Source organism: Herpailurus yagouaroundi, unplaced genomic scaffold, assembly GCF_014898765.1.
Source record: "Herpailurus yagouaroundi ecotype Mexico unplaced genomic scaffold, PumYag 191, whole genome shotgun sequence".
Classification (NCBI taxonomy): Eukaryota; Metazoa; Chordata; class Mammalia; order Carnivora; family Felidae; genus Herpailurus; species Herpailurus yagouaroundi.
This window is the reverse complement of record NW_024412422.1, coordinates 12,929,198-12,953,008: the sequence shown is the minus strand read 5'-3', so window position 1 is coordinate 12,953,008 and position 23,811 is coordinate 12,929,198. Positions and strand designations below refer to the sequence as shown.

The following is a 23,811-nucleotide window of genomic DNA, read 5'->3' as shown; positions in this document are numbered from 1 at the left end:
CAGAAGGGTGAGGTGTCCCTGTGACCTGTAAGAGTCATATCCCCTCCCCACTACCATTTCTTCTTTACTTCTTTCTACTTTCTTTGTCCCCTACCCCCACCCCTGCCACCTCCTGGGGGCAGGGAGAGACTGAGCAGCCCGTCTGTCCTCTGGCTGTAGTTCCTCCGGGCTTAGAGGTTGGCCCCGCCCCCGGTCACCAAGCGAGCTCGGGGCGGGGCTGCTCCTGGGGCCAATCCGGTGGGGCCAGCCTGGAGAGGGCCACGCCAGCGGAAAGGCGGCCCAAGGCTGGGAGGTGGCTGGACCTGCCTCGCTACTGGACACTAGGGTCCCTCCTCTTCCGGCCCATCCGCCTGGAGCCCCAGCCTGGATACGACCTTTTGGACCCTCTGGGTGGAGACTGCCTCTGCCTGGACTGTGGAAAGAGGCACCCCACCATCTTGGAGGCTGCCTGGATCCAGCGCGATCTCCAACTGGCCAGTGACCTCAGCAAGTCCCCGCCCCACTGGGAGCTGAGGGCTCCCCGTGTGAACCTGAAGGAGGAAGGTGGATGATGACTTTTTGAGATGTTTTTAATTCTGGCTTTGTGAGGGGAGCCTTTTGTGTTCCAGTGTGACCTCCCCACCAGCGCCACCAAGTGCTGCGACCTGGACAGAGTCCTGGGCTCCCAGGCCATTCCTGGCCACCTCCCATCTCTGGGACGTCAAAGAATAGCTCAGTTTTTTCTGCCTCATCTGGGGTGGATGACCCTTCGGGTGTGAGGTGAACTCTCAGGATGTGCAGAAGTGTCAGGGAAGTGGAGGCTGTAAGAATTGTCATTAACTTCCCCATCCTGTCCTGTGCTGGCCCGACTTTGCCCTGACAAGACAAGTGGATCTGGCCCTTATTCTCTCCTGAGCTCAGCCGGCCTGCTCCCCTAGCTTCTGTTCTGTGCCCATCAGCTCTATGGCAAGAACCAACTTAAAGAATCTTTCTTGCTCTCCTAAACCTCTCCAGGAATTCCCGGTGAATAGAAGGTGAATGACTTGGGCCCCTCAGCACATGTCACAGGTAAGGGAGCAGGGTTCCCCCATGCGAGTGCGCCTGCCCAGCTCCTCAGCTGGCCGGGTCTGGCCCAGCTGCCTCTGAGGAAGCTCTCGGCAGCTGGCCTGGCTCCTGGGTATTTTTAGGTACAGATCCAGCCCCTACACCACCACTGGAGCTGGGTCCAGCTGAAACACACTCCAGGCTGGGTGGGGCGGGGGTGCTGCCAGCCCCTTGGCCAGGCAGGGGGTGGGCAGGCGGTCTGGGGCCAGCGTCAGCTGTTGTGCCTTGCTGCAGGCTGGCCCGGGAAGTCTCGCTCTTCCTCTCCTCCTCCCCCTGCCCCTCTGTATTGTGGAAGCCATTTGATCTGCCTCAGTTGGGACTGTAGCCCTGTTTCTCAGGTGGAGAAAATAGAAACCGAGGTCTGAGGATTTTGAGGAAAGTCAGGAGGTGTGATTAACTCCCAGGTGACAGTTTGCTCAGAGTGGGATGACCCTCCTAAGCGCATTCTGCCCCTAGCCCCTCCTCTCCTTCCCTTCCTGTCTCTCCCCAGGCTTCAGGGGCCCTGATTCAGGGTCAGGTCCAGGGCTGGCTGCAAAGGTAAGTGGTCTTCCCCTCACTCAAAGGCTTCTTCCAGCCTCCGTCTCCCCGAGTGATAGTAACCTGGTCCTTTCCTGCCAGCCTCAAGCTGCCACTGTGGAAAGATGACCCTCAGTCCTGCCTCACCAGCCAATCCCAGCTCTTCCCTGGTCACCAGAGAGAGCTTGAGGGCCTGGCTTTGGCTGGGCTCCTGTTCTGTTCAGGAGTCTCCTGTCTGACACCCCCCCGCCCCTTGAGCCTGGCAGCAAGGCCCTCCGTGATCTAACCCTGGTTACCTCGACAACCATGTCTGGCCTCCCTCCTCACTCCCCAGGCACTGCAGAATCTGATGGGGTTTTCCAGCCACCGTTCATTTGTCCAGGGTACCCATCTTGCTCCCGTTGGTCTGCCCTCCCAACACTGCCAAGCTTAGGCTCAGCCTTCGCTGAGCCCTACAGGGGTCTGGTCTCTAAAGCGTTGACATCTCCCGGACCCCTTAAAGAGACTGCTTCCCCTAAGACAGCTCCCTCCAGGCAGGAACACAATTGCCTCTCAATAAACTTGCGTGGTAAAAAAGGAATGAATGAGTTGCTGTAAATTTGTGTGTGTGTGTGTGTGTGTTGGGGGGGGGGGGGTGCTTGACCTAGCAGGTGGCTCTCTGACCGGCTGCCTAAAGCTTGGGACTTTCACATAATAGCGTGGAACTAGGGGGGGCCTTACCTCCTTTTCCCAGCTATAGGCTTTTTTGTAAGCTCTCACGAGCGGTCGCTGCTCCCCTCTGGTGGTCAGACCTGCCTTGCATCCTCTGAGAACGGACGGGGCACTTAACAAAATTGCCAGGTTGGCAATTTCCTCCCTGAAGTAAAATTTACTTGGTCTTTACTGAGAACTTGGAAATTCAGAATCTTCCCGGGGATGCGGTGGGGGTGGGGCAAGAAGATCCTGAGTCCTGCCTAGCCCTCTCTGAGGAACCTACCAGAGATCCAACCCCAGCTGGTTGGACCCCTCTCCCTCACTTAGCCATGCTTCAATGCCTGCTTGCCACACACGGGCTCTAGGGGTCTCCTGCCTCTCCTGACCACTAGCCTGGCTTTTGCGAAGGACTGTTGTAGGGAGGGAAGGGTTGGGTGGTCTCAGCCAGCAACCCCCGTGTTATCCTGCACATAGTGCTTAATAAATAGTTGTTTTAATCAAGGGGCGTGGGAGGATTGATGAGACTGCCTGGCTTGTGGCCTGAAGATATGTGGCTAATGGCTGGAGAGCGCTTAATCAAATCAAATTTAAGGGTGGGGTGGAAGTTATCAATGGGCCCAGCTTCTCACAACTAGATCTGTCCTAGCTTTCCCCATCCCTTCCTCGACGGTGTCTTCCTCGATTCACGCCTCTGGCCCCTGCTAGAAAGAGGCTTCCGCCCGCGTGGTTTGGGGCCAACCCCCAAAGGAAATTGTTCCCGGAGTTCACCTGCCTTCCAAGCCGTCCGCCCCAAGATGACTGCCCGCCAGAGGGCGCCAGACGCCCACCTTGCGCTCTTAGGGAAGTGGGAGGGGTAGGTGAGGGGAACCGCTCTTCCCCACCCCCAACCTGCACCCACACTGGCGCCCGTAGGGCTGGGCTAGGTGGGCAGGCACGCCCCCTGTGCTAGCATCTTTCCTGGCTCGACCAACCTACCTAGTGGGGAAACTGAGGTCGGAAGCCGACTTGCCCCAGGCCACACAGCTGGGGCGGGGCAAAGCGAGGGGGCTTTTCCCAGAGCTGGAGACCCAGTCTCCTGAACTCTGGTGCTGGGGCAACGGTCCGCCAATCAAAGAGTCTCTGTCAGATGGGGGAGGCCGAGTCGACCAATCAGAGGGGCCCTACCAGAAGGCGGAGCCTGCCAATCAGGGGTGCCCAGCGAGGTACCGCGGAAACCATCGAATCTTGCCGGTGGGGGGCGCGCCGTGACGTGCAGGGGAGCGAGTGGGAGCCGCGCTTCAGGCTGAGCTCGTTTCTCAGCTGCCTCAGTTTCTCTGGGAATGACAGGTGAACGCACCGGGCTAGGACCCTAACGAGAAGGAAAACAGGTTGGGAGGTGGGCTTGGGTGGCTGCCTGGCGGAGGCGATGCCTGCACAAAGTGGGAGGGGCTTCTCTAGCTCCGCCCCTGGATCCCGCCCCCGCCCCCGATCTCTCAGCCCCAGCGGTCTGTCCCGCGCGCTGTTGCCAGTGCCGCCGGCTCCCGGCTATGGACGCCCCCGGGGCCCCGGGCCCGGACCCGGGCAGGAAAGAGCTGAAGATTGTGATCGTGGGTGACGGCGGCTGCGGCAAGACATCATTGCTCATGGTGTACAGCCAGGGCTCCTTCCCTGAGGTGAGGCCCACCGGGGGGGTGGAGGGGGGGGTGGTGAGGGTTAGGCTACGGGGGAAATGGGCTTGGGGCCATCGGGGGCGACGGACGGCCTTCAGCCTGGATCCCGGCTCCCCGGCGTCCAGCGCGCGGAGAGGCAGCCGCCACCCCGGGGCTCTTCCTCGGGAATTCCAGAGCCCATCAGAGTGAGGGGAGGTGAGCTGGATGGGGAGAAGGCGGGCGGTGCAGCCGTACCCGGGCCTCCGTCGCACCCCTTAAGAACCAGCCCGACCCCTTCTCCGACAGCACTACGCCCCATCCGTGTTCGAGAAGTACACGGCCAGAGTGAATGTGGGCAGCAAGGAGGTGACCCTGAACCTATACGATACCGCTGGTGAGTGCGCCTGCGCGCCGAGGGTCCCGGGTGTCCGAAGGGTTTCCCCCGCCCGGGTATCCCCCTCCGGGCATCCCCCCACCCCCACCAGCCTCTTTGGGCCCTGACATCCTGTCACTCCTGAAGGCTGCGGAGGGGCGCTGGCAGGGTGGCCCTGGAGGCTCAGAGGGCCTCAGTTGCCCCTTTGAAAGGAGGGTCTTTGAATGACAGGAGCTCCTCCGCCACCTTCCTAGCGCTGATAATGCTGAGAACCCACGGCTTCGTTCCTCTCCTGTGGTTCTAGAAAACCGTGGGCATCACTTCTGCACCCCATGGTTCCAGGATTTCATGTGTTGCATGCTGTGGTCTCTTTAAGACTCTGTGGGCTGCAGGTTTGAGTCCACTGATGCTGGGATTCTGTGGGCTGAATTTCTGGGTCGGGTCTATAATATTCCATGCTACAGATCAGAGCCTGTGACTCCGGGATTCTGTGGTTGACAGTCCTGAGGCTCCAGGGACCTGTGGATATTGATTCTGAGTCCCACACTCCTGGGATTCCATAGGCTACAATACACGGTTCTGGAATTCTGTGGTCTACAGTTCTGAGCCTGTGGTTCTAGGATTTTGTGGCTACAGTTTTCTGTGTCTTCCTGGTTCCCTACGAATAAACCAAGCACTGAGGAAGGAACAGAGCTATAGGGAACGTAAGTCCAAAATAAGGTTCTCTCTGCCACCTGCAGCTCCTAAAGCAAGTGGATTTATGCGAATCTGAGTCAGTTTTTAGAGTCCCTGTTGTTGGGAGCTGCAGGGAGGCGTTGGGGGGTCTGCCCCCAAGGAGCTTGCATCCTGCCCTCAGTCCCCCTCTGAGCTGAGCCAACACTGGGGGACAAAGGTCAGGTTCCCTGGATAGAACCTCACCCAACCTCTGTGACTCAGTGTTTAGTGATCTGCTTGGAACCATGTCATCAGGTGCCCTTTTTCCTGCCAGCCAAGCCTTGTATGTGTAAGGGGAGGTCTCCCCTGGCCCGGGACAGGACGGAGCCCAAACCCAGACATGCCCCACCCCAAGCCTGTCAATGGATCTCTCATGCCACCCTGGAGAGAATCAGAAAAGGGACTGTCTGGCCCCCAGACCCCTCCTCCATTCCTGACTTCATCAGCCTTTACTGTATGGTGGCTCCTGCCCGTAACGGCTTCTAAGGAGCCCCATTTTGTTGGACGAGGACTCCGAAGGGCTACCCCCAGGGCAGGGCCGTGCTTCCAGCCCTGTGAACTGAGAAAGCCAAAGGTTGTCGAGGAATTCCCAGGGACATAGCTCTAGGAACAGTAAAAATCATGGTGTGGCTGGAACACTTTTAGTTTCACATGCTTCCTGTTGGGGACCCAGGGAGGGGCAGGTCCATTAGCCCCACTTTGTGGGTGGGGTGCTGGTGCAGCAGGGAGAGTCAGAGGGGAGTGGTCATTCCTTCCTCTGACCTCAGGGCCTCTCCTATCAGATTCCTGGGGTTCACTGTTCGTGGAAGCCTCCCCCATCAGACCCAACACAGGGACCACTTCTGGTCATCGTGGCCTTGCCCAGAGAAAGATGTTCAAAGAACATGTCAGGACAGATTGTGGTGTGGGGTTTCTGGAAGTTTCTGCGTGGTGTAAAGAAGGATTTGCACTAACAGGTGCTGCGGGAGGGATGGCGGAGCTTCAGGCCCAGTCATCAGAGGCACCAGGGCGGCCACCAGGGCGGCCACCAGGGCAACGACGATCTTCCTGCCACATGCTTTGGAATCAGACCTGGGCTTTGTTGACACTGGCTCCTTGGCTGTGTGTCATCGGGGACACCTGGACCTCAGGTTCCTCCTCTGTAATCAGGGCTAAAACAGTCTTGAGGAGTAAATTAGATCCATGTGATGTATAACACAGGGGCTGGCTCTTAGGAAGGGCTCACTAAGTGTTGTGAGTTTTTAAGCACCACCCCCCCACACCACCATCATTCAGGCTCAGACCCAAACCCAACCTGTTCTGAATCCGTGGCCTGCAGAGATCTGTGCTGGCCCCCCGCCCTGCCCTCCCAGCAAGGTTCTCCCAAGCAGCAGAAAAACAGAGCTGGGGTTTGAACCTCTCAGTGGAGTCCTGGGGGAGTAGAATGGCTTCAGAGTCAGCAGGACGGCCCAAGGAGGAATACTCAGGGAGAAAGAAACATGGGTGTTTCTTCAAGGGTGTCCTACCGTGACCCAGGAAGCCCTGTTGCGAGGAACATGAAGGAGAGACTGGGTCATTCCTCTTCTACACACCAAGTGCCCAGCACAGCGCTTATGGAATGAATGAAGAAGAAATCTGAGGAGCGCCTGGGTGGATCATTTGGTTAAGCGAGCCCCGCATCTGGCTCTTGTGCTGACAGCTTAGAGCCTGGAGCCTGCTTCAGATTCTGTGTCTCCCTCTCTCTCTGCCCCTCCACTGCTCATGCTCTTTCTCTCTCTCTCAAAAATTTATAAGCATTGAAAAAAAAAAAAAAAAGAAAGAATAGAAAGAATAAATCTGGATTCAGAGATACCCTTGGAGAAGGTCCTGTGTAATAAAGGCAGTGAGATCCTCTCTACCTGTGGGGTAGATGGATATCAAAAATAAACAACAGAAAAGGGTGGCCAGGTGACCTACTAGAGAAAGATAGAGACTAAGGGGGTGAAGGGAATGACTATACTGGAGATGAGTCTAGTAAAAGTATTGTAGAAGGTTCTGGAACCTGATGAGCTAAACCCTATAGTGGGGCGGTGGAGGGGAGTGCAGAGTAGCATCTTTCTGACCAACCACTGGTTGATCAGCCAGAGCTGTGGGCTCGGGGTGGCCTCTGAGAGGCTGAATTTCTCCACACCCAGGACCTTGGCCACAGGGGAGGCCAGTCTGCAGGAGTCACGTGGGAGGCCAGTCTGGCTGTGCGTCTCCATCCTGCGGAAGCAGATACAGACACGGTGGCTTGAGGGTGGTTGAGGGGAGGTGGAGCTCTTAGTGCTGACAGGTGAAGGGGAGGCGGGCTCCCCTGCCCCCACCCCCCACCCCGCCCTGACACTGTCAGAGGCAGGAAGCTGTGGTGTGGTCTGAAGTTTCCTGGACAGAAGGGAGGTGGGGACGAGGTGGGCTGTTAAGACACCAACTAGAGATGGAGCTATGCGGGCCTTGGGGTGGGCCCCGGGGTGAGGGTGTCACAGAATGGAATGGGGGTTGCCCGGGGAGGTGGGGGGCTGTGGTCCCCTTCCCAGCCTGAGATGGCAACAATAGGAAAAGTTGGGGGCAAAGGAGTTGTGAGACAGGGAATCGGGGACAAGAGGGGTATCTAGGGGCGAGGAGCCCTGGAGGCTTGAAGAGCTGAAGCCAAGGGCCGGTCAGAATGTGGCCTCAGCTCCAGGCTGGGGCTGCCCCGGCCCGGCTCCTCCTGCCTGGGGAGGAAGCACAGGTGGGCGGGCCCCAGTAGCAATACACGGGTTCCTCTTCTGGCAGCTTCCCCTTCTCATGCTGCCTGCGCCCCTCCCCTGACCGACGTCCTGGCTGGAGCTGGGAACCACCTGCTCTGGTAGGTCCAGAATATTTGGGGACCACCGTGGCCCAGTGACACTCTCTCTCCTCAACCGGGCTCCGGGCCTTAGAGATCCCTGCCCCTGCAGAGATGACTGACACAGCAAAGCTCCTTCCCACAAAGGAAATACCCTCGTGCTAGGCGAGAGCCTCACTTCCTCCCCACCCCACTGCACTGCCAGCTTCAGGAAGATGGGCCACTTCAAGGGGAGCTGGGGCCCAGAAGACCTTTCCTCTTCAGAAACAAATGCATCCTTTTGCACATGACTCCGTGCAAGCTCATCTGCAGAGGCCAGAGTGGAAGCCCGGTGTGCCTCTGGACAGGTGACTTGGCCCCTTTAAGCCCTGGCATCAGTGTGGGTAGATGGGGAGGATATTAGTATCGCCTTGTGGCTGGAGGGCCCCCTAAAACTTGTGGGTCCAAAGATCCAGGGTTAGAACCCTCGCCCAGCCCCCCCCCCCAGAAGTTTCTGGTTCAATAGTAACCATAGTAACAGTCCTTCCCCTTTGTCCGACATTGCTTAGCCTCCCAGTCCTTTATTTCCAGTATCAGGGGCAGGGTTATCACCCCCCTTTGCCAGATAAGGAAACTGAGGTCCAGGGAGGGAAGGCACCCGAGTCACGGAATGAGAGTCGGAGTGTAGCCTGGCTCTCCTGACTCATAGAGGAGAGGTGTCAGGACACTCCACACCTCCCGAGAGGACATGAGGCCAACAGCACGCGGGAGTCCATCGTTTGTTGGCCTGGTCCCCATGTGGAGGGCCACACTGAATCTTGGGAAAGTTGAGCCAGGCACAGTCAAGCCAGGAAGGCAACCTGGAGGAGGGAGCTGGAAGCTGGGCTGGCTGCCCATCCCCTGCCAGAACCCCTCTGTCTTGAGATACCTGTGTTGGCAGTCTTTGCCTTATTTGGTCGGGCCTGGGGCTTGTAGGGTGAAGACAGCTCCCTACCCTCTCGAGTGGACTGAGAGAGGCACCCCCAGTAGTCTCACCTACGGTCCTCTGTCTTTTACAGAGTGTCCCCTTAGCTGTGTGACCTTAAGGCAACTCGCTTCACCTCTCTGTGCTACACTTTCTTGCATCTCTAAAATGGGGATAACTACAGCCCTACCTTGTTGGCATCGTGATGAGGTAGTGTAGGCCACGGGCTTCAAACGAGCCTTCGTCATGAGTGAGCACTGCCGAGGTGTGTTGTTTCACAGGTCAGGAGACCATCTGTGAGGAAACAAGGTCCAGAGGTCAATTACTAGTCGGGATCTTGGGGAAGGTTCCCTGAGAGAATTTTTGGCCATTTTCGAGCAGCGCGGCAGGCAGCTGACCTTGGAGTTAGGGACTGAGCTGGCTCTCCAGCTCACAGGGAACCTGTCTATGACCTTGCAAAAGGCCCCCCCCCCCCCCTCAGCCACATGGGCTCCTAACAGGAAGAACTTTCTCCGCCCAGCTTACTTCCCAGGGTGGCTGCTTAAATTAACACAGGTGATCGAGGTGAAATGCCCTTGCTGACAGCCGGGGAGATTATCGTTACACCTACTCACCCACTCATTCGTTCGTTCACTCACCACACGTTTATTGCGTGCGCCTGCATCCCAGGGGATGACAGAGATGGCCCCTGTCCTCCGGGGCAAGTGTGCTCATGGTGGGGAGACAAAGCCAAACCCAAACCAAATGTCAGGTAGTGATACGTACTCAGAAGAATAATAAAGCCATGGTCGGACATGGGACAGACTGGGTCGAAGGCTTTGTCTCCGAGCAGTCAGGAAAGCTGCCCCCGAGGAGGTGACATTTCTGCAGAGACCTGAAGGAAAGGAGGGGGCAAGCCTTGCTGCTACCTGGGGAAGAACCTTCTAGAAACAGCAAGGGCAGAGGCCCCCAAAGGGGAGCAGGCTAGGTCTGGCTTCCTCCTTCAACCCACGGCTGCCCGACTTCTGCCCTCATCAGCTCTGCTGAAATCCTCACAGGCCGTAATTGCTAAACCCCCTGGCACGTCGCGGCCCTGGTCTCTGCTGCATCTGACAAGAGCTGAACAGCGTCCGCCAACAACCAGCCAGTCTTGACTGGACGCCTGCCGGGCGCCAGGGGTTATTTGCGAGGACAGACATGGTCCCTGCCCCCAGGGTGCTTACAGTCCATGGGGAGACAGGCAGTAAGCCAGTGTCTGAGCACGGATTGTGGACACCCAGGGTGGGGGAGACTCTGTGTGGTGAGAGACGAGGGACGGTCTTTCTTGAGGGGCCAGCCAGTCAGGATGAGGGAAGCCGTTGGAGCACAAGAGGCCTGTTTTACAACTACTTGTCCACTCCGGCCCTATTTTTTTTTTTTTTTAATGTTTATTTTTTTTTGAGAGACAGAATTTAAGTGGGGGGAAGGGCAGAAGAGAGGGAGACAAGGATCCAAAGCGGGCTCCAGGCTCTGAGCTGTCAGCACAGAACCCGACATGGGGCTCAAACTCAGGAACCGCGAGATCATGACCTGAGCTAAAGTCAGACGCTTAACCGACTGAGCCATCCAGGTGCCCCTACTCCTGCCATATTTCTAACAGGGAATGGATATGTATGTTATGCCAGAATTAGGAAACCTCATTAAATCATGGAGGACCAGAACCTATTTTTGCACAATGCAAAGCAGAATAGAGCCTTGCTGGTATCACCAGAAGGAATGCTTGACCCAGAACTTGATAAACTGGGGTTGCGTCCTGCCTGGCTCACTGATGACCTCGGGCAGGTCACTTCTTTGAGCTCAGTATACATGGGAGTATTCTTAACTTCTTGACTAGCATATCGGGTGGTGGCTGTAAGGATTTCTTAACTGTCCCTAGGCAAAAGCACTCTAAGAAGTGTCTAAAGCAGGGTGTCTGGGTGCCTCAGCGTGTTAAGCGTCTGACTCTTGATTTTGGCTCAGGTCATGATTTCACGGTTCATGAAGTTGAGCAGTGACAGTGCGGAGCCTGCTTGGGATTCTCTTTCTCCCTCTCTCTGCCCCTCCCCTGCACTGTCTCAAAATAAATAAACAACATTAAAAAAAAAAAAAAGTGGGGCACCTGGGTGGCTCGGTCAGTTGAGTATCCAACTTTGGCTCAGGTCATGATCTTGTGGTTCATGAGTTTGAGCCCCCCATTGGGCTCACTACTGTCAGCGTAGAGCCCGCTTAGGATCCTCTATGCCCCTCTCTCTGCTCCTCCCCCGCTTGCACTCTCAAAAATAAACATTAAAAAATATATATAAAGCATAAGGGGGTATCAATGTGAAGAAGTAGAGAGGAGACAATTATCCTAGAAAAGGAAATAACGTGGACTGTCAGTCTGAATATTTTTAAATAATGCTAAAAAGAAAATGTGAAAAAAAAAATTTTTTTAAAGCATTCCAGGTGTGGGAAGACAGCAAGTACAAAGGCTCTGAGGCACCAGAGCTTGGTGGGTTTGGAAACAGTGTGGGGGGGAGGAGGGGGGAGGGAGATATGGTCAGGGTCCGTGGGTGCAGGTCATGTGGACCCTGGGAGATGTTTGGATTTAGTACAAAAGGCAATAGAGAGCTATTGAAGATATATATATTTTTAAGTTTATTCATTTTGAGAGAGAGAGAGTGAGCAGGGGAAGGGCAGGGAGAGAGAGAATCCCAAGCAGGCTCCGTGCAGACTCAGGACTGGGACTCACGAGCTGTGAGAATGTGGCCTCAGCCAAGACCGAAAAGTTAGACACTTAACTGACTGAGCCATGCAGGTGCCCCTATTGAAGATGTTTTTCCTTTGACGGGAGAGAGGCAGGATTTCACTCGTGTTTTAGATTCATCCAGCTGCTGGGTGGAGGGAGAGTGGATTGTTAAGAGGCAGCAGATCATGGGCGACCAGCTGTGGCTTGGATGGTGCCATGCTACCCAACAGAACTTTTCTTCAGTGATACAGGTCCTGCACCTGAGCTGCCCGTTTACGGCAGCCGCTAGCCCTGTGTGGCGATGAATCACTTGAAATGTAGCTAGTGCAATGGAGAACCTGAATTTTTAATGTTAATTAACTTAAATAGCCACATGGGGCTAGTGACTACCCTATGGGACAGCACAGGTCTAGAAAGACATGGACAAAGATTAGGAGAGGGGACAGTTTGGAGATGAGCTGAAGCAGCATCCTGGCCTGTTTCCCACCATTGTACAAGGATTTCTCCAGCTTTGTGGTGATAAGGACAGAAGAATCTGGGTCGGCCGGGCCCTGACAGTGTTGGGGGGACTCGGGCTGAATGGCTGCATGGAGTCCTCCTGGCCCAGCCACTGTCATAGCTGTGGCTGCTGTTCACTGCACGCCCTCAGGGGTCCTGGATTGAGGGAGAACCAGTGGGAAGGGAGAAGGTGGCAGTATCCTGGCAGCAGCTGGGGGGCGGGAGCAGGATGTGGTCTGTCCGCCTTCAGTGGAAAGGCCAACTTTGGCAGGGAGGGAGCCAGAGGGTAGGCTGGCGCCTCACCGGGGTAGGGGCAGGGGATTCCTGGGCCTCTGCGTCCCAAGTAATGGAAGGAGGTCACCTTTGTGCCTTTAAGAACACTAGGGCATATGGTGACCAAGTGCAGGGCATAACCCTGGGCCTGCTTCTGGACCACGGCAATCCCCCCTACGGGACATCACCGGTGACACCTGAGTCAGCCTGTGGGTTTGGCTAGAGAACAGTGTCAGTTGCTCACGTGAGTGGTTGCTCACGTTTGATACCTGTACTATGGGAGGTGATATAGAATGTGCTCATTCTTAGAAAATCCGCGGGGCACTATCCTGGGGTGAAGAAGCAGGACGCCGGCCATTACTGTGGCGTGGCTCACGTGTTTACATATAGAAAGGGCAAGTGGAGCAAAGTGTAAACACTTGGAGATCTGAGGGCGTTCTTGGCACCCTTTTTGCAACTTTTAAGTTTGAACTTGTCAATAGAAAAAATTACTAAAAACATTAAAAAGCCACACTCAGCCTTGGCCTCGGATTCAGTCTGTGCTGGGGGAGGGGTGTTCAGTCTCCCCACGTGAGTCTGAATGTGGTGAGCTTGACAGCAGCTGTGCTGGTTGCCTGCCCGGCCCCACAGTGGCCTGGGCCCCACCAGCCCCTGAGCCTTCAGGGAGGGGAGGGATTCGGCCTCTCTCTCTCTCTAACCTGGGTGCCAGGGCAAGGGGGCAGCGGTAATGGTCATGGGCAAAATCGCTAGCAAGTTTCTCCAGTTTCTCCTGAGCGCGCTGTAATCAGGCCGTTCTGGGCACTGCACGGGTTTCGTCTCGTGTAATCTTTGCTACCGGGGGTTGCCACCTCTGTTTTGCAGACGAGGAAACTGAGGCCTTAGAGACAGAGTCACCAACGCCTTGCCCATCTGAGCCCAGACAGGGGAGTCAGGTGGACAAGGAAGTGGTGCCTCCCTGACCCCTACCTACCCTCCGGTTTCAGGGCAGGAAGATTATGACCGGCTGCGACCCCTGTCCTACCAGAACACCCACCTCGTGCTCATCTGCTATGACGTCATGAACCCCACCAGCTATGAAAACGTCCTCATCAAGGTGAGGCCCGGGACCCAGCCAGCCTACCTCAGGGGTGGGGACCACGGATCTGGCCTCAGCCCTGATGCCTGCCTTCTCCCTCCACAGTGGTTCCCTGAGGTCACACATTTCTGCCGTGGGACCCCCACGGTGCTCATTGGCTGCAAGACAGACCTGAGGAAGGACAAGGAGCAGCTGCGGAAGCTCAGGGCGGCCCAGCTGGAGCCCATCACCTACATGCAGGTCGGTAGGGGGTCTCCCCTCTCTCCCCCTCCATTTCCCTCCTCTCCGCCCTCTTCTTCGCTTTGTCCTTTAATCCTTATAACGCTGAGGTGTGTTCTGTTGGCATCCCCTATTTTGTGGGAGAGAAGTGGAGACCCAGAGAGGTTAAGTGGAGGTTAAGAGCCACACAGCTAACCTGCAGCAGATCGCCAGGATCCTGCCCCAGTCACTCTGGCTCCGGAGTCTGGGTCCTTAACCACCATCCTGTCCTGTCTGCCAGAGGGAACTGGAGAGGCAGGCCTTGTTCAAAAGCAGGGTTCCCCTACTCACGAGAGTCACGGGCAAAACCAAACCCTGCGGCTTTCTGGGTGAGGCACGGGACGATAAAAGGAACACAAAGAACACTGGTAAGAAAGTTTAATAAAAAGAAGCATTAATAAAAGCAAATGTTAGAAGAGAGAGTTTTTACTCTCCTAGCAAGCCGTTTCCTTAGTTGTGCTCTGGAGAAGAGGAGAGAGGCAAGTAGGAAGCCCTTTGTGTCTGGGGGCCCCTAGCTCGTCAGAGGCCTGGCAGACACAGTTGTCGGGATCCGGCCCCCTCTCTGCCTGAAGGTGGACAGGACGCTTCTCTCAGCAGCCGCAGCCCTCAGGCCACACCAGACAGGCCGTTATGTTCCATCCACCCACACTGGTGAGGGCTGGGCCCGGGATAGGGAGAAGGGGGCTCCCGCCCCGGGGGGCCCCCCAGAGCCAGATCCAAGTCCCCAGATCCATGAGGGGGTGTCAGGAGGTGCCCCATGCTCCAGGCCCCTCATCTAATGCCAGCCCCTCCCGCCCACCCAGGGTCAGAGCGCCTGCGAACAGATCCGAGCCGCCCTCTACCTAGAATGTTCTGCCAAGTTTCGGGAGAATGTGGAGGACGTTTTCCGAGAGGCCGCCAAGGTTGCCCTCAGTGCTCTGAAGAAAGCACAGCGGCAGAAACAACACCGGTTGTGCCTGCTGCTCTGACCCCTCTGGGTAGGGCACAAAGCCCTCAGGGCAAGACTGACAGGGGCCAGGCCACCAGCCCCGGATTATACCCCGAGATCCTGCCCCATCCCCAGCTTTCCAAGGGCACCTGGAGGTGGGTGTCTCCTTGTGTCTGGAGCCTCTGGTTAGACTCTTAGAACATTCTGGAGATCTCTTATTTCCCAGCTGCGGCTCTGACCATGAACTCACCTTTGGGTTCACACTGGAGCTGTGGCCCGCATGGAGGTGGGTGAGGGTGCTGGACTCAGTCCCTCTGTACCTGGAACCGGCATATGTCCCCAGGACTCAGGAGTACGTGGCCTCCCCCCAGCCACGTGTATCCCCCTTTGCACACCCAATAGGTCCTCAAAACCTATGCTTAAAACAAAGAACTACATCTGGTACGTGGATAAGTGTGGATTCGTCAGCGTTCCACACGCCCCCCCCCCCCCCCCAAGACCGCTGCTCCCATGTCACCCGCCTCCCTGGGCTCTGGAGATAGGCACGGCTGCACTCTCCAGCTCATCACTTCCTTCCTCCAGGAGCTCGGGGACCACGATGGGATAGGGGCCTATCGGGACAACACAGGCACCAGCCCCAGACACGGGGGCCAACAGCGGCCCCGGCCCCCCCCAGAGGACTCCAGTCTCAGCCTTTGGCTGGGCCACCATCTTTGCAGAGCCGGCACACATGCCCAAGGGGGACAAGAAACTCTCTCAAAAAGCAAAAAGTACCCTGGACCACACATCCAACCCCTGCTCAGGGGCTCCTCACCTGCAACCCCCCAGTGCCAGGAACTTGAGATGAAAGTGACATTGGCTCCGAGTGACCTTGGGCAAGTCACTCCTCTCTGTGGACTATCTCCCTATCTGCAAAAGGACGGCACTGGCTCATTTTAATAGTCATCAAGTTTCCTCTGTCCCTCACAGCCTCCACTTCTGCCAGGATGTGGAGTTCTGGAGCTGAGACCCCCTTGACCTCCTGTGAAAACACACTTAACCCCCAGCTGCAGATCCACTGAACCTCCTCCTGGAAGGTCTGCAGTCACTTCCGGGAGCTTTTAAACAAGTGCCCCAGGTGATTCTAATGCCCCACAGATTGAGAGCTGCTTGCTTCCTGAGTTAGCCAGGAGTCAGCCTTACTGAACGTGGCATAACGGCTTCAGGTGCCTCCTGCCCTCCCCAGGATCTCCTGCCTCAGCCCCAAGCCTGAGCCTCTCTGAAGTCAATTGCTAGGGAAAGAGACTTCTGTATTCCACCCCCCTCACACAGGTTCCCCAAGGCCCTGCCATGACCTGGGGAGTCAAGAGCGTCGTCAATCCAAGGCCTCATGGACAAATGATAAATGATATAGGACGGAGGTCCACAAACCGTACAGTCTGTGGACCAAATCTGGCAGCTGCCTGTTTTTGTAAATAAAGTTTTGTTGGGACACAGCCACGCTCATTTATGTATGCATTAGCTGCTTTTGCCCTACAACTGCAGGCTAAGGTAGTTGTAACAGATTATCTGGCCCTCAAATATTTACTTACCATCTGGCCCTTTACAGAAAAAGTTTACCGACTCCTAGTCTAAGGAAAACTCAAGTGCCTTAGGGCCAGATGGGAGGTGCAAACGAGTGAAACTGGACAGGTACAAAAGGGAGTGGTGGGTCTGTGGCATACTAGAAAGCAAGCACCCCATCCTAGGCAGGCAGCTCAGCCCAGCCAAGAACTGCCCTGTGGGAATGTTGACAGATCTTTCCATTTTTCTAGGGAAAGTAGAAATCTGGGTTTTTATGTGGACTCTTACTGGGGTGGAGGGGAAATTTCATATTTTAAAAATGTAACAATTAAAAAAGAAGCTTAAACTCCTCTGAGAGCCAAAGCATGACTGTGGATGCCAGCCCTGAACTCTGGTCAGAGGGGATTTGTAGGGAAATAGTTAAAGGCAGCTGAGGCTCGCGTGTGGGAGAAGGCGCCGAACATTCAACCAAACCTGCTAGCTTCTTCATCCTCCCCACAAGCATTCAAGTACAGAATCCGACACAAGGTGACCAGCGGACTTGTCCTGGCTTCCAAGTGCCACCTCCCAGAAGTGAGCCTGCTCAGACTCTCCCCACCAACATTCTAGAACCTGAGGGGGAGGGTGGGTGAGCTCTGTGATGGCTTAAGTCCCAGCCAGCGCTGAAAGTAAGGGTCCCACTCACTGCAAGAATTCAGGAAAGTGGGCTGAGGGGTGGGGGTCAGGAAGCCAAAATTTCAAATTCAAAAAAACCCAACACCAAACTATCTCAAACCACCCAAGTGATGCCAAGGCTGGGGCGCCCTCTGGTGGTAGCAGCACCCCCCCTCGCCTCAGGCCCACCCCAGGGACCAGGCCCTCGGGGAGGCAGGGCACTTCTCCCCAGGTGGCCAGCAGGAGGGAGAGGAAGCACAAAGAGCACCAGTCACAGACAGACAGTGATTCTCTGAGAACTTAAAATACCCCACCACGGAGCAGCGGAGGCCGGGAGAGCTTACAGCGGAAGCGGTTTGCCGGTTTGCCCCGGGGAGGGAGGCTCCACAGGACGCCGAGGGGTTTCCTTCCACCTGCTGGGGACTCAGTAAGTAGCAGGTCGGCACTCCAGCGAGGCACATCCAAACCCCAACCTGAGGGGCTCCCTGAGGCTTTAGGCCCCCGCCCAGGAAGACTGACCCAGTCTCAGCCGTGAGAGGGCAGCGAGGGAAGACTGCGGATTCTAGGGCAGTCGGGAGGACCCCGTGTTAAATATGTCATAAATAGGGAGGCTGAGCAGGCTAACATTGTGCAGACGGGCAGGGGCCACATTCCTCTTGTCCACCGGGGACCAGGGCCTTGGCCCTTCTACCAGTGATGCGCTGGCCCCTGAGGTGGCTGCTGCAGTGGCCAAGGACACTGTGGGGAGGAAATCAGGTGCGGCCAGGTGCCAGCTGGAACCCCCTGCAGTCTTGAACCCCAGGGGCTGGGGGTGCACAGGTCCCTTGGCTCACAGCTTCTTCCCTTTGTTTCTGTTCTTCTGAAGTTTCGCGTGCACGACTTTGAGTGTGGTCAGGAAATTGCCAAGGAAGAGGACGAGGAAAGTGAGCGCCAACACGAACACCTGGGCAGGGGCAGGGGCGTGCGGGAAGACAGGGGAAGGCCCAGCACGGGGGAGGGGAAAGGAGGAAAAGGTTGAGCCAGCTCAGATCGGCTCCCGGCTGAGATGCCCACTCTGCCTCCGTGACCTCGCGACCCCCTTAGCGTAAGCTGCCAGAAAACTGCAGGGTTCCACCAGCAGAAAGCAGAGATCTGGGCCAACTGTGTGAAGGCTGTGAATCTTCAGGGTCACGGAGGGTTGGAGATGGCTTCTCTCTTGCCCCCGCCCCTCCCCACCCATAGCATTCAATAGGGCTCTCAGACCACTTAGGGGTTCCGCGGCTTCCCGAGTTCCCTCCCAGTCTCCCAGGCCCCAGTAGCAGGGAGCTCTGAGCACAGGGCCCCATGGTGGGGAATCAAGGGGTAGCTGAGGAAAGAATTCTCTCCAAGCTGGCCCAGCCTTCTGCAGGACACCCTCTGCCACCCACCAACACACACGCACGCGCGCGCGCGCACACACACACACACACACACACACACACCCCATACCTGCCATTCTCTGCATTCCTCGTGGCTGGAGAGCTCAAACAACGTGACGGCATTGTAGAGCTGCCAGAACTGGAGAGAGGGAGGCAGGCGCCGCTTGCCCCAACAGACTCCCCTGGAGTCCCACATGGGGAACCCCAGGGAATGGGCCAGGCTCCCCCAAGGTTCTGGTATCACCTATCCCAAGACACTGAGAACCCCCCAAAATGAAACTGGGGCCACCCTACGCCAGAACAGCCTGAAGATGTGGGAATCAGCATGCTGGTGCTGAGGGCCACTTCTGTCTCTTGCCTTTGGCATGCCAGGACCCTGTAGGGCTCAGCCCGGGGATGGCTGGTGAATGTGGGAGAGGCCTGAAGACCTCCCATTCCCAGGGTCAGCCCAGAGCAGGGGACACCCACAAACTCCAGGGGGACTCACATGGCCACAGAACAGGAAAGGCAGGAGGAAGGTGAGGCCCCGCCACATCCAGGACTGGAACCCTTCTGTGGAGAGGAAGGAGGAAGCCAAGGGCCCATGTGAGGGGGTTCAGTTGCCCCCACAGCCCCACCAGGCGCCTGCGGCCTAGCCACAGCAGTCACCCCGAGACTAGCCACACGGGGCAGGGAGGACAACCCTCTCCTCTCGTGGATGGGTGAGCACTCAGCTATGAAAATCACCCAGAGAACATGCAGAACACCTGACACCAGGCCTGACTGCTCTCAGGCTTCAAGTCACCAAGAACTCCTAGAGCTGGATGACACTTGCAGAAAGCTGACATGGCAGGCACTGTGTTTTAATAAGTTCTTTAATTTGCACAGAATTTTGCATTTTATAATGGACTTTTGCATGCATCACTTCAACTGAGTCCTGACAAAGTAGGGCCTACGTTGCAGAGTAATTCAATGAAAATGACCATCTCAAAAGATGGCAGAATTTTATGAGTTTCCTGTGAAAGTTGAAACAAGAGTTCTCAAGCTCTTCTGACTGGGCAATCGCCCCATGAGTTAAAAAAAAAAAAGAAGCGCCTGGGTAGCCCAGTCGGTTAAGCGTCCGACTTCGGCTCAGGTCATGATCTCATGGTTCATGAGTTCAAGCCCCGTGTCAGGTTCTGTGGTGACAGCTAAAAGCCTGGAGCCTGCTTCAGATTCTTGTCCCCCCTCTCTCTCTGCCTCTCCCCCACTCTCTCTCTCTCAAAAATAAACATTAAAAGAGAATTTTAAAAAAATTTTAAAAATTAAGCACACCTTCCCAATGTATATACATATATGTGTCTATATATATTTATATGTAGGTATATTATACACAAATTATACATGCACAACACTAGGCTAGCATTATAATATAAAACACAGATTAAAAGAAATAGACACTTGGTAACACAGAAGCATGCATCAAGGCCTGGCACACAGCTGGCCTCAAGCTTGTCAGCTGAAACAGAATCCATGATGAATTATGAAAAGCAACTTAGGCAAGAGGCCAGCAGCCCTGGTTTTGTGTGTGGTAGGTCTTATTATGTTTTTATTGGTCTGTGCTCCCAGTGTAGGAAATTAGGGGTGAGGTCTGGGGGAGCAAGGAGGGGCCAGTACTCGTCTACCTACCCCCAGGCTGGGCTACTTACCCACCGTGAGGTCCAGATGATTCCTCTCTCCCAGAGCCCGCAGCCTGTAGAGGCAGCCCCTCTGGTAATAATATTGCAGGAACTGGACACAGCCTGCAGGGGGAGCACAGCACCAGGCTCAGAGCCTGCAGGACCGGGCACCAGCTCTGTGCAGACCCAGGAGTCTTCACTGCCCAGAGGGCAACCCCCTCCCATTCCCAACACACACACACACACACACACACACACACTCAGCCTGAACCCACTTTATCCCTTATCCAGAATACAATGGGAGCAGGTTATCTGAAGACCCAGCTAAGCACCAATTAGACTAGAAACTTCTAGAGCTTTCCTAAGCATGCAGTGGGCACTCAATAGATACTTGTTGGAATGGTGGCATCATGCTGGGAGCTGTGTGTAATGCTAAGACAGCAAGAGACATTTTCATACAATGAGATACTTAGTAGTTACTAAAAATGAAGAGATAGCCTTCTCTGTATTGACACAGAAAAATACCCATCATGGGGCACCTGGGTGGCTCAGTCCATTAAGTATCTGATTCCTGCTTTGGGCTCAGGTCATGATCTCACAGTTCGTGAGTTTGAGCCCCATATCTGAGCCCCGTATCTGTATCTGGCTGTCTGCTGTCAGCACAGAGTCTGCTTCGGATCCTCTGTCCCCCTCTCTGCCTCCCCCCTGCTCACGTGCTTTCTCTCTCTCAAAAATAAACAAACATTAAAAATAAATTTTTAAAAATCAAATTGTATTGTTTTAATTGGCAATACGCACACACTATAAAATTCAAAGGGAACAAACAGGTACTGGATGAAAAACAGAACTCTCTGTTGCTATTCCCAACTATCCAAGTTTCCAATTCCCAGAGGTGACCTCTGGGACCAGTTCACTGTACATAAATCCAGAGCTATTCTTAAATGAGAAAAAGAACATATACTCTATTTCCATTTTGAGTTGTGCCTTCAACACCACTCAGTTCACAAAAGTCACAACTAGTCCAGTTGTGACATGTGGAAGAAAAGGCAGTGGTGGGGGATTCTAGGGGTGAGGGTGGTCAGGCTGCCCCTACCCCAGGATGGGGCAGTGATCTGGGAGGAGATGCCTCTTTCCTGGATTTCTGGGATCCTCCCCTGCCTGGAGCTCCCTTCCACACCAGACGCACCCCTCACAAGGGAGGAGGGATGACAGGGGCCTCCATCAGTGAAAGCCACAGGAAACCATGCCCCCTCCCCCCAATCTAGGCAAGAGACACTCACTCTGAAAAATGGAAAACGCTAAAAACTGATTACGAAACTTCTGATAAATTAATCCGTTAGGCCTGCAGAGAAGTGGGGAAAAGCAAAGGTGAGGCATGCTGTGAAATCAGACATTCATCCTTGTCCCTCTCTGTTCCAACTAAGAGAGAAAAGCTTTTAAAATTAAACGGAGGTCCCTGATTTCTGCCCTTCTTCAGCACCAGTGTCTCTCAGGCTGGACCAGATTACTTCCATCATTGCTTTAAGCCCGTTCTACAACCTGGGGACACATATCATCATTCTGAAGCCTAAGTTCTTATTGATTCCCACTCCCTCCATCTGTCTCCTTTGGAGCCTCATCCGTGTGCTCTATCTGTCACTCCCTGTTACCTCTGCCTCAGCCAGCAGGCCATTGGGACCTCCCCAGAAACCTCCCAGTGGGCCTGGGGGATCCCTGCGGCCTGGCTATAAGCTCACGCTTTCCTTCTTGGCCCAAAAGTCAGCCCAGGCCAGGAGCCCCAAAGGTGCCCCCTTGCCTACTGCCAGCTCCCCCCATTCATGGACCCCCATGAGACTCACCAGGTCAGCATCACTCCAGAGAGGAACGTGGACACGTAGTGGTGAGACACCCACCAGCCTTTAATTCTTGGAGAGAGGAGAAGGAAAAGGAGCTCAGGTGGGGAAGGAAACACAGGTGGCTCTTGTTCTCAGACTTGGGGGGGTGGGTTTGCTACTCTGCGGCCCAGAAACAGCCATGAAATAGACCCAAGCCATGACTCTGTGCTTTTCTCCTACAGAAATGCACAATCACACATAAACCACTCACAGATTGGCCATGAGACCCACAGAAGGACTCTGGCCCCCAGTGGCTTCTCACTACCCTAAGAACACATCCCTAATCACACCCTACTTCAAGCCCTGTCTCCCTGTCCTCTCCTTGAACCTGCCAAGCCCATTGCTACCTCAGGTCCTGTTAGAGGCTGAATTGTGTCTCTCAAATTCCTATGTCGCAGCCCTAACCCCCAGTACCTTAGAATGTGACTGGTTTTGGAGATAGGAACTTTATTTAAGTAATCTCCATACCCAACATGGGGCTCAAATTCACGACCCAGGTATCGAGTCACATGCTCCACTGACTGAGCCAGCCAAGGACCCCTGGAAGTAGGAACTTTAAAGAGTTAATTAAGGTTTAAAAAAAGGTGATGGGGGAGTGCCTGGGTGGCACAGTCGGTTAAACACCCGATTCTTGGGGCACCTGGGTGGCTCAGTCGGTTAAGCGTCCGACTTCAGCTCGGGTCATGATCTCACAGTCTGTGAGTTCGAGCTTCGCGTCGGGCTCTGTGCTGACAGCTCGGAGCCTGGAGCCTACTTCAGATTCTGTGTCTCCCTCTCTCTCTGCCCCTCCTCTGCTCATGCTCTGTCTCTCTGTCTCAAAAATAAAAATATTAAAAAAAATTAAAAATCAAATAACACCCGATTCTTGATCTCAGGTCAGGTCGTGATCTCAGTTTGTGGGTTTGAGCCCCACATCAGGTTCTGTGCTGATGACACAAAGCCTGCTTGGGATTCTGTCCCTCCTTTTCTCTGCCCCTCTCCCACTTGTGCACTCGGTCTTTCTCTCAAAATAAATAAATAAACTTAAAATAAAATTTTAAAAAAGGGCACCTGGGTGGCTCAGTTGGTTAAGTGTCAGACTCTTGACCTCAGAGCTCAGAGTTCAAGCCCCCAAAGGCCACATGAAGCCATGGTGACCATGTGTAAGCCAGGGACAGGCCTTAGGGGAAACCAATCCTGCTGGCACCTCACCTTGATTTTGGACTTCGAGCCTCCAGAACTATAAGAAAATAGATTTCTGTTGCTTAAACCACCCAGCCTGTGGTATTTTGTCTAATAGGGACTTTGCACTTGCTATTCTCTCTGCTCCAAGAACTTGGCCTGCCTGGCTCCTGATCCAAATTCAAGTTTTGGACCAACTGTCCCCTCCCCCAAAAGGCCTCCGGCTACCTTATCTAAAACAGCCAGGCAGCTCCACTTTACATGACATCACCCTGTTTCATTTTCTTCACGGTGCTTACCACTATCTGAAATTACTCCTTTTTTCCCCTTGTTTGTTCTCTGAACCCTCTTCCCCAAATGTAAACATGAGAAAAGCAGCAATTTTGTCTGTCTTCTTCATGGATGTATCTGTGACACCTGGCTCAGAGCAGGTGCTCAGTGTGTTGAATAAACACAGCGCACGCACGCACACACACTTACAGAGAGCTGGAGCTACCTACGTTATCCCACGCAGACACAGAGAAATGACAGACTGTCCACACAGCATCTCACATCGTCCCAGACAGTTTCTCCCTGGGAGCCCATGCCCTGGGCTCATCTGCTCCTCCATCTACAGCAGGGCCTTGACCAGCCCTGGACTTCCTGTGTCCAGTCCAGAAGCTGTGGGAACCCTGTTTTCAGAACCCAGTGCTCCCCCAACTGAGAGCTCTCACTCCACAGGACAGGAGGGAGCCTGTCAATCGCTCCTCAGTGTCAATATTCCAGCCTAGGATGAAAGCTGGACCCTCAAACCTTTTAACCTTCGAAGTCCTTGAGTCTTGTCTCTGGCCTCTGATCTTCTCCAGCTTCTAAGAGCTCAGTTACCTGAACACAATGTGGCAATGATTTGCTTTGCCAAATGCAGCCTGGGAGCAGCTGGGCTCCTTCCTCCCAAGGACTGGCCAGTAGAAATTTGGTTCCCCAAACCCTCACCAATGCTGGATTCCAAGTTTTAAAATTTCTTATTAGGTGAAAA

At 54.8% G+C, this 23,811-nt stretch overlaps 2 protein-coding genes and 1 long non-coding RNA gene across 4 annotated transcripts in view; 2 read left to right on the top strand and 1 right to left on the bottom strand.

Annotated features, from left to right (window-relative positions):
* The first annotated feature begins 221 nt into the window (after positions 1-221).
* LOC121010358 (uncharacterized) lies at positions 222-2,179 on the top strand. The gene is made up of 2 exons (XR_005781121.1): positions 222-543; positions 994-2,179. It is a non-coding gene; the product is annotated as an uncharacterized LOC121010358 (long non-coding RNA).
* A 1,320-nt stretch (positions 2,180-3,499) lies between these two features.
* On the top strand, positions 3,500-16,011 carry RHOF (ras homolog family member F, filopodia associated). Its single transcript, XM_040443931.1, has 5 exons — positions 3,500-3,944; positions 4,227-4,314; positions 13,254-13,363; positions 13,451-13,585; positions 14,407-16,011. The coding sequence occupies exons 1-5, from the start codon at positions 3,819-3,821 to the stop codon at positions 14,569-14,571; spliced, it is 624 nt and encodes a 207-aa protein (XP_040299865.1). The 5' UTR covers positions 3,500-3,818; the 3' UTR covers positions 14,572-16,011.
* TMEM120B (transmembrane protein 120B) overlaps positions 13,965-23,811 on the bottom strand; it is a 44,586-nt gene continuing 34,739 nt past the window's right edge. Inside the window, exons 7-12 of one of the 2 annotated variants that reach the window (XM_040443929.1) lie at positions 21,600-21,665; positions 21,042-21,103; positions 19,792-19,884; positions 18,612-18,676; positions 18,195-18,263; positions 13,965-17,606 (exon numbers count right to left, since the gene is read on the bottom strand). In XM_040443929.1, coding sequence (XP_040299863.1) covers positions 17,415-17,606; positions 18,195-18,263; positions 18,612-18,676; positions 19,792-19,884; positions 21,042-21,103; positions 21,600-21,665 — 547 coding nt within the window. In that variant the 3' untranslated portion in view covers positions 13,965-17,414. Of the gene's footprint in view, positions 17,671-18,194; positions 18,264-18,611; positions 18,677-19,791; positions 19,885-21,041; positions 21,104-21,599; positions 21,666-23,811 lie in introns of both variants that reach the window. The other variant, XM_040443930.1, reaches the window with a different exon arrangement.